Raw genomic sequence first — 14,227 nt, forward strand, 5'->3', positions numbered from 1 at the left:
TGTTTATTTGAAATTTTCAATTATGAAACTTTTGTTTCTATGAGATTAAGTGAATTGCGTGAAATAATTGTTGTGAGTGATGTGGAATGAAGTGCTTGATATGTTATATTTTCCAATGTGGGGAAAATAATTAGTAGGATCATGCATTTATATTTTTCAAGCCAATTCATGGGAATTTTTGGCCCTTCCTAATTATTGAAATAGTATTTCATTTCTTGGATTTAATTAATTGTTTTGGGATATTTATCCAAATTAAATCAAAACCAAATGATCCCTAAATGGTACTACATGAAATTCGAACTCTAGCCTATTATCCTTGGGAGTCTCGAAAATCTCCTATTTAAAATAGGAGGATGAATTATTTTCTTTGATTTAATTGGTGCTTTGTTGACTCCTTTCTTTTGAATTAAATCCAATTAAATCATGCCACCTATTATTTCTTCACCCAAAATAAATAGAGAGTTGAAATATTTCCTTGGCTATTTAAGCCTAATAATTTTCGGCCCCTTCACTAATTTTTGGAGGATAATTTATTTGTTTTCCTATTTTGTGGGATCCCTTTTTATTCAATTAAATACCATACTAATACCTATGTCAAATTAATTGGGGATGTGAACATTTCCTTATGTTGTATCCTTCATGTCACACGCCCTACACTAGTATTTTTCCTTGTGGGAATATAATTATTTGTTACCTATTTTATGGGAGCCTTTTTCCCATAAAGAAATTACCAAATTTATATCATATTCTATTTAATTGAGGATTTAAATAATTCCCTTGTGCAATTCCCCTTAAATTTTCGGCCCTTACTTCATTTTTCCTACTTGGAGATTTAATTTATTTTGTTCTCTTGTTTATGGAATACTCATTGTTTTATTTCCTAAATTGTGGATTTATTTCTCTCCAAGTAAAAATATATAAAAAAAAATTCTTGTTTAATTGCAGCCCTAATTTTCAAAAATTAGGCTTCTTATAATTGTGGAATTTTTATTCATTAGCCTGTATTTTAATTCTCCACAATTTATTTAATTATATCACCTATGGACTTAACCCTAGACTATAAATACCACCTAAACAAACCCTAGCCCCCATTCTCCCTCACAAAAAAAATCGTCCACCTCCATCTCACCCTCACTCCACACGTTTTTCCCCCTCCCTCTCTACAATCTCTCCAAAAATCCTCCATCCAATTCTTGTTCTTGCATCCGTTGAAGTTTATTTTCAAGAGTCTCCGACAAATCGCACCGTTTCTTGTTTCTACCGATTCATTTTTGTCAAAGTAGGTATATTTGCTTCACTTTCCCTCATTCTTTTCGTTTGAACCATGTTCTTGAATCCTACATGCATGTAGTGGGTGTAGGAATCATAGATCGCAAAGTTAATCGGTGGAAAAGTGAGTTTGCTTGAGAACTTTGATAGTTATGCGATTTTTGATTGAATTGTGTGAAGTTTGATTTGAATCTTTGGTGAATGATCTAAGTTTATGTGCAAACATGTTTAAGAGAATCTTATCAAGCATGATGGTGTGTTATAAGCATGAGAATTTGTGTTTGGATGATTGGGAAAGAAACCCTAATTTCGAAATTGTGAGTCTGAAATCTGTGACGTTCGAACAGTATTTCCTGATGTGTGAGTGACCTATCAAACGATCGAATTTTGGTATGAAAATTGTACTGAGTGAATTTCTAGGTGTTCTCTGTGTCTCGTATAAATTTCAGCCCTTTTTGTCGAAAAATGAATTTTTGAAAAATGTTTGAAGTCGACTACGCAATTCTGTCAGTAACATGTGTTCTCGACCAGAGAGTTTCGAAATCTGTTTGACCGACTAAATGACCTCTGATTGATGTGATTCTTGAACTATGTGAAATTTTGAAGTGTCTTCTGAGTCTTGTAAAAATTTCAGCCTTATTGGACATCGAATGAATTTATGATGAATTTTTCAAATGAACTGTGCAACGCTGCCAGAATTTTTATATTCCGACCAGAGAGTTGTATTAATTATTTGACTGATCAAATGACATGATTTGAGTATGAAAATTTACCTAAATGAACTTGAATGTGTCTAATATGTTGTGACAAAATTTTAGCTTCATATGAGGTCGGACCAATTTTTGGTGATTTTTACAAACCAACCGCACAGTTCTGCCAGTTTTGCTGATATGTGAAAATATCACTTATTGCTAAGTTTTGATGAATTACTTGGTGCATGTATGATTTGAGAAGGTATCCTATGATGTGATTATGTGTGACGTGTTGAGAAAATTTATGACATGTCCTCTTTGTGTTGGTGAACGATGGGATGGGTAAGAGAACGATAAAAAGGAACAATAGGACATGCATGATAATATAAACTTATGCAAGGCTGATTGTGTTGTCGTTGACAAGGGTGATTGTATATACGTGAGCTCGAGGAACGAGAGTTGCCATAAGTTAGAATTTGATTTGTTAAGCGAACGAGGTGGGCTTTCTTTTCAAACCTCTTTATTTTCCGAAAATATTATGTGACGTTATAAGGGTGGTTTAACTATTATGTCATGCCATGTTTTTGTTTGTGAGATTGTTGCCTGATGCCTAGTTCGTCTGAGCTTGCTCCGTTAGGCTATAGGGCTGTGTTATGAAACGAATTCGGGTCTGAGTAGGGCCGTAAACCCTATCAGGCTGTGTACACTGGTGGGATCGTGAGCCGTCCTTGCTAGTCAGTCGGTCTCGTGGGCGAATAGTGTGGCCACACTTTCGTCGCACTGCGATATGATGATTGTGATTGATGGATTGATGTGAAAAGTGGGGAGATAAATTGTTTGGCCAGACTTGAAATGTTTTGTGTTCTCGTGATATTTTCTTGCTATCTAAAACTCGAGATCACTGGTATGGATGACATAATTATATTAAAAATGTTTTCGGCATGAGCCCATTGAGTACAACAAGTACTCAGCCCTGCATATTATTTTTCTTATGTGCAGGTTGAGCTGGATGTTGCGGAGGATGTTGAGCTAGCCTTAGGATGCGTTGTGTCTTCATACGTAGGCGTGATCCTTGACTCTCTCTTTAAACCTTTTTCCGCTGCTATATTATTAACTATGTCTCAAGACTTTAAATCGTTTCCGTATTGTGTTTGAACATGTATGGTTGTGTTAGGTTTTAACCAAGTAATTACGTTGTCTTTGAAAATGGTGTTTTCCGTGAATTAAATTAAATGTTTTACTTTAGAAGTTAATTGGGTTTCTTAAAGTTTATTTTCTCTGCTGCTTCTTTTAAAAGTTTTTATCATGAGTCATTTCTAATTAATAGTACAATTTTAACCTTAAACTTTTTTTTAAACAAAAATGTTTTTTTTCTGCCTTTAAGTTAATTAAGTTTCCTTTTAAAGACGTTGTCCATGCATGTTGGTCATGATCGCCGCGTTTATAGTAACCCTAGTATGGGCGGTCGTGACAATCATATTTCAATAAGGCTTAGAAATAATCGGACTGACATTGCAACCTTTCACGATAGGTAGTCTAGGTCTATCTGGGTTGTGAAATTCTTATTTTTCTTTGTTCAGAACTGACCGCGTACCTTAAATTGAGCGCAGCCCACAACCGGTCTACTAGAACAAAGACTTGGACTTATGTTATGTTCGCTTATACATTTAAATATGCAATAAACAACTATTAAATGTAAAACATAACAAAATTATGACAAAAATAATCTGTTGCATTCATTGAAAGATAATTATTAGAGTTTTACAGTATTCAATCGCTCGAAAGGTGATTTCTAGTATACAAACCCTAACAGTTCCAATAAAGATGACTCATTACTGAAAATGAAAGCACATTTATCTCTACTTTATTCTCTCTCTCTCTCTCTCTCTCTCTCTTATTTTACTCTCTCCACCTAACACAAAATAAAATTGCATAAAATCTCGTGTCGCTCAACGAATGGGTCATCTTTCTAGGGACGGAGGGTGTACCCTTTTTTCTCTCTTACATTTTCAAATTACATATTAAAACTCGTGTCATCCCCAAATTATCTATTTCTATGGGACAGAGGAAGTAGTTATTTCTCTTTACCTCTTTATTTACCACATTCCTTGGAGATGCTCTAAAGCATCTTTAGTGGAAAAAGGTTATTAGAAAATATATTTCTCATTTACCTCTTCAAAATGTAAATATGTTTTCTTATAAAGTAGTGAATTTAAAAATAGGTAATTGAAAAAGGTATATAAATAAAACTACCATATTTGCTTTTATGTGAAGAAAGGTAAAGACATCTCTATAAGTTGAGGAATGTATAATTCATTATCAAATGCCGTTCTCATTAAAGGCAAAATTTTTATGAAGAAAAGATAAATATAATAGCGACAAGTCTCTATTTTAGGCCTTGATTACTGGTCAGAATAACGCGCTTAATTGGATATTTTTTGCAAAAATTGTAACACCTCTTACTCGATAGGTAAATCCACCGCATAATGACGCCATGATTCGACATTGTGGACACTCAAATCACAATACATTACAGAAAATTTATCATAATAGAACATCGCAGCGGAAATGAACTATCCAAAGCTTCATACAAAACATGCCACACTTTCTAAACTTTCACAAACCACTAGTGACTCGCCGAAGATGCAGCTGTTGCGCTACTCTGATGTCAAAATTTATAACTTAACCTGTAGGGAGGGAGAATAGCTTAGAAAGCCCATTAGAGTATTCATATATTAAAACAAAATTATTTAGAATCGAGAAATAATATACCAACATATTTACATAAGTAGAAATCTAATGACATTTACCTCATTAGAAAAATATTCTTAGTAAATAAACTTATCTACATTCCCGTTACAGCAACAGAATCCTCATCCCATCTTTAGACCTCTGAGACTTATAAGAAAATCCCATAGAGCGTACATCGATACAATAACGTAACTCTATGTTATGCTCTAAATAACGTAACTCTATGTTATGCTCTAAATATCAAAATATATCATAATTATAATGGATATTTCATAAAATCGCATATTATAACACATATAGCTCCTTTATCGTGCTCAGTAACAGACATCGATACAGTATCAAATCAAATGCAAATACCAATGCAGCTATTGCCCTTGAAAGGATGCCGCATGGACCACCCATTTAGGGTGCATATAGCAAATCGTATTAGACACTCCCAAGAACCAATCATATCACACTCGCATAGAAAATTATGCCAGATGCTCCAAAGAGCAATGTGTATCAGACAGATTAGATAAGGGCCTATCAGATAACAGACTATTCCCACTTCAGTTATTCAGAAGGCGAATGATTACATATAATGCAATATTGTTGTCCTATGACATGGCAATTATACCTAATAAACATATTCAAGCACAAGGGCATAAACACAGTTTCGTATCTCATACAATTACACATCAAAATTCTATAGGAGCACACTCGATACATCATCAAATCTCACATAAACATGTACAAATTAATATCACTTTAAAATCAACAAATTCACATATATCAGATCATACTGATACTAATTATATCACAATATGAACATATAACCCATATCATTCATACTTAATACACATGGTCAATCAACATGCACTTACTGGTATTTATAAAAATTCTTATTTAACGATAATATGCACACAATTAACGAAATTAAGTTCTAACATAGGACATCCTACCTCGAAGGCCCAAAGCGTCTTCATATATCAGTTATCTTAGTCTTGCGCTTTCACTTTTCTCCGACTCTGCATGAGAGTGATCACCTCATGCAATATATGGTATACAAGTTAATAGTATCAACATAATTCAATTTTTATCGTTGCTACTGTTACTTTAACTTCTAAGTTCTAATGTAATCACTTCACTATATACTGACTTTCCATTGACGTGACAAAATCATTTGAACACATTCAAAGGCTTAGAGCATTAGCAATGGGGCGCCCTAAGGCGCGCCACGTCAGTAGTTTTATCCTCCTACCTCCCCACCTGCAGTGGGGCGTCCTAAGGCGCGCCCTAAGGTGCGCCCTATGGCGCGCCACATCATCATTTTATTGTTTTGTTTAATTAATTTAACTGTTTTCAAATAACAAGTAACGAGTAAATAAAAAACGGTCTAAATAACAAACGGCGAAGTTTTAATAAAAAAAGTTACATAATTGAACTAATAAAAAAAAAACTAAGTAGGACCAATTCCCAACTTCCGACGCAGCTCATCGAGTAACGCCCGGAGATATTCGGCTTCGTCGGGGTCAGTACACTTCTTGAGGGCCCTGTGCGTCTGCAACATCGTCCTTGCCATCGACGCTGTTGATAACGACTCAAACGCGGTGGCCATCTGGGTCGGGAGCTCTACGGGACCGGAGCTTGGGTTGCAGCGGTCGACGATGAGGTCGCGGTCGCCTTCCCCTTGGCCTTCGCAGCCTTGACGCCAGGAGGACGCCGGAAGGACACTGGTGTGCCGGAACTCCCTTCATCCACGTACGTCCGGTTGAGGTCAACCGGGTGGTTGCCGCTGCCGCTGCTCGTGTAATCACCAGCTTCAGTGGTTTTCGTCCTATTCGTTGCACCAGTGTGCAGAATTCCACCTTGGAACTTCTGCTTGTCCCTCAAGAGCGCCCAGATGGCCTCGTGCTTGAAGTCGCCGTACATCGACCGGTACGACAACAGCGCTTTAGCGCGCACGTCGCTCGCGCTCTCGCCGCTCCCCTGTGACCGCGTGAACTTCTCGAACTCCGCCGCGTACAAGTTCACTTGCTTCTTGACTTGTACCCGGCCAATGCGCCCCTGCGCTAAACGTAAGACTATTGGGGCTTGAATCCATTTCGTAGTAATTATGTAATTGTAAGTTTCGAAAATGAAATCGAGTGAAATGAAATGTTACAAATGAACGGTATTTATAAAAAAACGAAACCGCGTGCCATCGTCCGCGGTTGATCGTCTGCGACCTCCACAATGGGGCGGACGATGGCCATCGTCCGCGGCCATCGTCCGCGACAGCCGCAATGGCGCGGACGATGGCCATCGTCCGCGCTATCCTCCGCGACTGAAGTATAGGGCGCGACTATCGTCCGCGCCCTATGGCGCGCACCCGCAATGGGTGCGGACGATGGATGGCGCGGACGATGCGCGCCATCGGGCGTGCCATCGTCCGCCCATTGCGGATGCCCTTAGTCTAACATTTTCCATTACCCAAACAAGTCTAGTTTAGTTTCCAGCAAGATTCACTCAAAACTTCTCAATGATCTAGGAGATATCTTCATTTTTCACAAACTACTAATCAGACAGTTTCTGGCAATGTTTTCTAAGTAACTTATATATATTTGAAATAAATTCCTAAAATCTCAAAATTTTTCAGGTGACTACAAGACTCATCAAAATTAGTTTACAAATTGTTAAACAAACATCTTCACTTCCCTACGTATGCGTTAAGGACTCAATTCCTTAACGATGATCGGCGGCGGATTGCTCGACGATCAAGACAAACTTCCGGCGTCCTAAGGGAGGATCGGCAGTAATTTCTAGCTTCGAGCTGTGCGCGGAACTCCTCCGTCGGGCAGCGATGAAACTAGGGTTAACGTAATTCGCGTTGATTTGTGGGCAAAAGTAATATTTTCCTTTATGAATAAAGTTTATGAACATTGCCCTATTTATAGACTAAGGACCCTAGGGTTGGTTCGACTCCTAATCCTAGTTCATCTCGGGAAAGAACCAACAAAGAAAACCCGAAACGGAGCTTATAATTACGCTCGACTTATAATTGCAAAATAAATAAAAATAAAATTACTAATCTCTAAAAATAGCAAAATAATAAAATAATAAAAAGATCTAATTAACTAAGGCTACTTGGCGACGTAGTCGCCAAACTTATCAGGCGGACGCACATTCCTTCTTGGCTTCGACTTCGCGATCGACGGCTCTTTGAGCTACCTAACCTCCGGGACTTCCTCCGCTTCTTGCTCTGTTCCTTCGGTTACACCGGTGGGCGGAAGGGACTGGATTGGGGCAGACGTAGCCGGCTGTATCGGTACCGTATCAACCCCCCCTCCGATAACAAAATCCTTGTCCTCAACGAGCACGTTCGGAAACTGGCGCTGGATCAACTGCAGGGGCTCCCACGTCGGCGACTCCGTACCGTCTGACCAACGTACCAACACATGATCTCTCGGCTCACCCGCATGCCAAAGAACCCTCCTGTCTAAACCTCTTATCGGATACACCACTGGTCTATCTCCGAAAAACTCCGACGGCAATGATATGGCGTCGCCACTGACTTCTCCCTCGACAAATGCCTTTAAAAGGCTCACATGAAATACATTGTGTATCCTACTCCCCTCCGGCAAGCGCAGGCGATACGCCACTTGGCCTATACGTTCTAAAACCTCAAAAGGTCCGTAATAACGACGTGCCAACTTGGCGGACTGAGGTCGCGCCACCGAGTGCTGTCTGTATGGCTGCAACTTAAGGAGCACTTTATCTCCCATCTTGAATTCCAATTGGCGACGGTGCTTATTCGCCGAGTCACGCATCCGCTGTTGCGCTCGCTCCAAATTCCTACGTAACTCCACCAAAAGCTCCCCACGCTGAGTAATCAATTCCGCTACCGACGATGGGGTCGCGTCTGACGGTTTGGTGAAGATCAAGCTTGGGGGCTCACGCCCGTACAACGCCTTAAAGGGGACATCCCTAAACCCGCGTGATGGAAGCAATTTAGTGCCAATTCCGCCTATGGTAAGAAATTCGCCCATTTAGACGGGCGATCCGCAGTGAAAGCCCTCAAATACTGTTCCAGCCCCTTGTTGCGAACCTCAGTTTGCCCGTCAGACTGCGGATGGTAGGCCGTCGAAAAGTTCAACTTCGTACCACTGAGGCGCATTAACTCTTCCCAGACTTTGTTTAGGAAAACAGAATCACGGTCCGAAACCAATGTTTTCGGAAACCCGTGGTGACGGACCACCGTGTTGATGAATAAATGGGCCACTTTTAACGCGTCAAAACGGTTCGGCAGAGGGGCAAAATGCGCGTATTTAGACAAGCGATCCACCACCACCATGATCGTCGTGTAACCTCGCGATAGGGGAAGACCCGTGATGAAATCCATTGAGACGTCCTCCCAAACCTGAGACGGAACAGGCAAGGGTTATAGCAGCCCTGCAGGCTTTTGTGTGGAATATTTGGTAGTCTGACAATCGACACACGCCTCGACAAACTTCTTCACATCCTTCTTCATATTACGCCAATAAAATCCCGCGGACACCCGTCTCAGAGTCCGCTCAAATCCCGGGTGGCCTGCCGAAGGTGAACAATGGTACTCCGTCAGAATAGGTATGCGGCCAGATGAGCGCGACCCTACATAGATTCTGCGGTTATAGTATACCAGACCCTCTACCAAGGACAGGTGGGGGGGTGCGCGACCCTCCGAGATATCCCTCACAATCTCACGCATTTCAGGAGACGAACGGTTCTCGCTTTTCAACAGCTCTATAAGCTGCGGAACCGGATGTGCTGCCGCTGTAAGGAGAACACCGGTTTGTCCTACATCCTCGTCGGTGACAGGCCCCTCTACGCTGGTCGAGCCCACGACCGCAGCTGATGACTCCCTGCGGCGAGACAGGGCATCGGCAGCTCTATTCGCGCTGCCCTTTTTGTATTCGATCACGAACTTGTACCCCATCAGCTTACGAACATAAAACTGTTGATCCGAGGTTTGGACCACCTGTTGAAGCAACTCTTTCAAACTTTTTTGGTCGCTCCGTATGATGAATTCCCGCCCGAGTAAATATTGACGCCATTTCTGAACAGCCTCCACGATAGCGTATAATTCCTTGTGATAGGTCGAGGCTACTTTTCGACGAGGTCCTAGTTTTTTGCTGAAATAGGCAACGGGTGATTATCTTGCAGCAAAACGGCTCCTATCCCTAGATCCGAGGCATCGGTCTCCACACAGAAGGGTCGATCAAAATCGGGTAGGCGAAGAACGGGTGCGCTGGTCATTGCCTTCTTCAAATCCTCAAAACTTGTCGACGCCGAAGGGGACCATTCAAACGCGTCCTTTTTTAGCAGATCAGTCAGCGGGGCTGCAATTAGGGCGTATTGAGCGACAAAGCGACGGTAGTAGCCAGTTAAACCCAGAAAGCCTCGAAGCTGCTTCACAGTCCTCGGTTGGGGCCAAGCTGTCATTGCGTCTATTTTAGACGGGTCCGCCTTAAGTAACCCATTACTGACCAGATGACCCAAGTACTCTACCGTCGAGCTACAGAAAAAATATTTCGATAGCTTGACGAAGAAGGTGTGCTCCTGTAAGACTCCAAGAACCGCCGCTAAATGTTGGGAGTGGGTCTTGGGAGAAGGGCTGTAAACCAAGATATTGTCGAAGAACACGATCACAAATCTCCTCAGAAACGGCTGAAAGATAGCATTCATCGCGGCTTGAAATGTGGATGGGGCATTAGTTAGGACAAATGGCATTAACAGGAACTCAAAGTGGCCATCATGAGTACGAAAGGCTGTCTTAAAAACATCCTCTTCGTGCATTCGGATTTGATGGTATCCTGAACGCAAGTCCAATTTGGTGAAAATACGAGCCTTGCCAAGCTCGTCGAACAGCTCATCGGCTGTAGGGATTGGGAAGTGATCTGGAACTGTAGCGTTATTCAAGGCACGATAATCGATGCAGAAACGGAAAGAGCCATCCTTCTTTCGGATTAGGAGTACTGGAGAAGAGAAAGGACTGCTGCTCCGTCGAATAATGCCCTGATCCAACATATCCTTCACCTGCCGCTAAATTTCATTTTTCTGGAAGTAAGGGTAACGGTAAGGTCTAACATTGACCGGCTTGGCACCCGGCAAGAGGTGCACCCGATGATCATAAGCGCGTGTCGGCGGTATCCCGCTGGGCAAGCCGAAAACAGATCGAAACTGTTCCAACACCGCCAATAGTTCCTGCGGCATACCCGCCGGAAACTCCTCCACGGCCGGCTGGGGCGTCGGCGATTCCTGGTCCAGCAGCATAATTTCAAAACATTCTAGAAGCTCGTTTGTAGGGAGCAATGTCACCAAAGATTGTAAGCTGATTCGCTGCGGAGGGGGCACAATCCCTTTCCACGTGACCGGGGTATCGGCCTGAACAAATTCCAAAGTCTTGCCCGCAAAGTCTGCAGTAACTTTCCCTAGTGACTCGAGCCAGTCCATACCCAATATAATATCTGGTCCGTGCACCGGGAGGATGTGTAAATCCGCCTGATAACCGTGCCTTGGACCTCCAACCTCGTATGTCGTGAAACATGGGAGCATAACAACGCTTCACCATTGCCAACGTAGACCCGGAAGGGACGAATCGGAGACAGTGGGAGCTGCAATTTCTCCGCCACCCCAGGGTGCAAAAAATCCCTGTCGCTCCCTGTGTCGATGAGGATGCTTACTTCCTGGTTCTGTATCATACCCAAAACTCGCAGGGGGCGAGACCGTCGACCCCCGTTCATGGCGGGAATGTGGGAAACATCCGCTGCGACGGGTTCTTCCAACAAGGGCTCCTCAGGCTCCTCCCCATCATCCGCATAACAGAGAATGCGTTGTTTACACATGGGTCCCATCACCCACTTTTCGGGGCAGTGCCAGCAAAGTCCCAACCTAGATCGTTCTGACTTCTCTGCCTGGGAGACCCGTATAATCGGCGGGCGTGGCTGCTCCTGACCCCGACCCGGCTGGCCCGTCGTTGGGACAGAACCCGATGGGGGCTGAGAATGGAGGTGAGAAGAGGGGACCCCCGCTGCCCACGAGACTCCCGATTCTGCCAAGGCTGACGCAGACCCGTAGGCGGTGCCGTTTGATGGCTACGATGTAACTGCAGGCACTCTTGTATGTCCGGTTTAAGGCCCGCAACGAAGAGAGTGAATAGGTCCGATTCCGGGACCCCTTTCCCCCGGTTAAGGTATTTTTCGAAAGTATCATGATATTCTAGTACTGTTCCTGTCTGTGTAAGCTTGGCGAGAAGGCCATAATAATTCTTAAAGCTCTGCCTGTCAAAACGATGTCGTACATCTTCCATGAAATCCTGCCACATGACAAACTCGTTGTTTGCGCAATAATTGAAAACCCACTCCGCCGCGGGCAGATCAAACAACATTACCGCGTAATGTAGACGCTCAGCGTCGGGCATCATAACGTGGTCGAAGTAGTACTGGACCCTCGACACCCAATTAGTAACGTCAGATCTGTTGAATCGCGGTGGTTGCATCTTAACCCTCTGGGGTTTCTCATAGTTCGCAATGTGGGATTTGTAACGCTGCGGTAGGTCCCAACACATAGCGGGGCGGTTGAAATTTTGCTGTCTGTCCCCTTGAAATCCCCAGTTGGGGCCTGTCCGGCCCCTCTCCTCGCGACGCGCCTTTTCCTCCGGCAACCCATCGCGGAAATCAAGATTAGGGTTTCTCGGATGAAACCCTTTCTCCATCGGTCTCCTTCTCCTATTATCGTCCCATGGTGGGTCATCTCCCTCGTCGACCCCGATCGCCATGTCCCCATCGCGTGTTAATGCAGGGACTAGAATGTCGAACTTGCGATCGGCCTCCTCCTTCCATACGTCCAATTGACCAAGTTTCTCCAAAACGCGATCTAGTTTGCTGCTTACGCGATCCTCCTGATGAGTTTCGTCCGAGGGGCGACCCTCCATGTCGCTGTCTTCTCCCGGTGGTCGGTAATTACCGCCACCGTCGCGGCGGCCTCCTACTGGTGGGCGACCCCCGAACCTGTAAACCGGGTAAGAATCTTGCCGATTCTGTGCCCAAACTGACTTTCCGTTGTTGTTGTAACGCTTCATGAGTACTGGATGAAAGCACCAGATGTTAAGGACTCAATTCCTTAACGATGATCGGCGGCGGATTGCTCGATGATCAAGACAAACTTTCGGCGTCCTAAGGGAGGATCGGCGGTAATTTCTAGCTTCGAGCTGTGCGCGGAACTCCTCCGTCGGGCAGCGTTGAAACTAGGGTTAACGTAATTCACGTTGATTTGTGGGCAAAAGTAATATTTTCCTTTATGAATAAAGTTTATGAACATTGCCCTATTTATAGACTAAGGACCCTAGGGTTGGTTCGACTCCTAATCCTAGTTCATCTCGGGAAAGAACCAACAAAGAAAATCCGAAACGGAGCTTATAATTACGCTCGACTTATAATTGCAAAATAAATAAAAATAAAATTACTAATCTCTAAAAATAGCAAAATAATAAAATAATAAAAAGATCTAATTAACTAAGGCTACTTGGCGACGTAGTCGCCAAACTTATCAGGCGGATGCACATTCCTTCTTGGCTTCGACTTCGCGATCGACGGCTCTTCGAGCTGCCTAACCTCCGGGACTTCCTCCGCTTCTTGCTCTGTTCCTTCGGTTACACCGGTGGGCGGAAGGGACTGGATTGGGGCAGACGTAGCCGGCTGTATCGGTACCGTATCAGTATGCCAAACAATTCGGAACAGGTGACCGAAAACTTGTTTTTCAATCATCTTTATAACTTTTAGCAAATTCTTTTTCACTTCTTATTCAGTCATCTCCTACATTATATATAAATCATCAGGCGTGATCTTTGAACTACCAAAACCATCCATAAGGTATACTTTCATATTACATGCTTAGATTACAATAGCTTCAAATAATTTATTAAAGTATGTCATAATCTATCCAAAATTATGTAGTCATCAATAATTCAAAGGTTAAAATCATTCTAATAACTCAAGTCATGAGAACATAAATTTAAACATTTCAAACTAAATGAAATATCAATCTATATACTGCAAAATTAGGATAAGAAAGTAGTCCTACCTCAAGAAAATTAGTGAAGAAAAATGGCCATGGAGTCTTGGAGAAGGGCTGCCCATTTTTTTGAAGGAATTTTTGGGAAGAAGGATTTCAATTTTGATCATAAAAAGTGCCCCCAACCAATATTTTAATTCATGGACATTAGGTTGCCATTTGGCATAATCCTACATATCCATATAATAAATTTCTAGACTTTTCTATATTCTTCTAAGAATTAATTACTTGTAGGAATAAAATCACCACACATAGATCAAGTCATTAGAATAGTGTATTTCTCGAATTACAAATTTGTCCTTCTATCAATTTCCTAAACAAACATCAATCAGATTCTAATTTCTTACATAATATTACTCATATTATACTTTTAATACTCATTTAGAAAGATACAATAACTCTCATTAACTATCACTTACTCCATCCGTCCATAAAAAATAGAGTAC

General features: G+C 42.5%; 1 protein-coding gene and 1 long non-coding RNA gene across 3 annotated transcripts; both read right to left on the reverse strand.

Annotated features, from left to right (window-relative positions):
• Positions 1–4,445: 4,445 nt before the first annotated feature.
• On the reverse strand, positions 4,446–6,011 carry LOC121781288. The gene is made up of 2 exons (XR_006046171.1): positions 5,654–6,011; positions 4,446–4,648 (listed from the first exon to the last, which is right to left on the reverse strand). It is a non-coding gene; the product is annotated as an uncharacterized LOC121781288 (long non-coding RNA).
• Positions 6,012–7,944: 1,933 nt separating this feature from the next.
• Positions 7,945–13,956, reverse strand: LOC121781287. 2 transcript variants are annotated; one of them, XM_042179028.1, is made up of 2 exons: positions 13,791–13,956; positions 7,945–13,405 (listed from the first exon to the last, which is right to left on the reverse strand). In XM_042179028.1, exon 2 carries the CDS (start codon positions 12,787–12,789, stop codon positions 11,563–11,565), a length of 1,227 nt encoding a protein of 408 aa, XP_042034962.1. In that variant the 5' UTR covers positions 12,790–13,405; positions 13,791–13,956; the 3' UTR covers positions 7,945–11,562. The 2 variants fall into 2 exon arrangements, with proteins under 2 accessions (XP_042034962.1, XP_042034961.1); XM_042179027.1 differs by having other exon boundaries at positions 7,945–13,522.
• Between the last annotated feature and the right edge of the window lie 271 nt (positions 13,957–14,227).

Source organism: Salvia splendens, chromosome 20 (assembly GCF_004379255.2).
Source record: "Salvia splendens isolate huo1 chromosome 20, SspV2, whole genome shotgun sequence".
Classification (NCBI taxonomy): domain Eukaryota; kingdom Viridiplantae; phylum Streptophyta; class Magnoliopsida; order Lamiales; family Lamiaceae; genus Salvia; species Salvia splendens.

Coding starts and splice junctions, on each gene's coding strand:
- LOC121781287 (XM_042179028.1), bottom strand. CDS start 12,789: ATGAAGCGTTACAACAACAACGGAAAGTCAGTTTGGGCACAGAATCGG.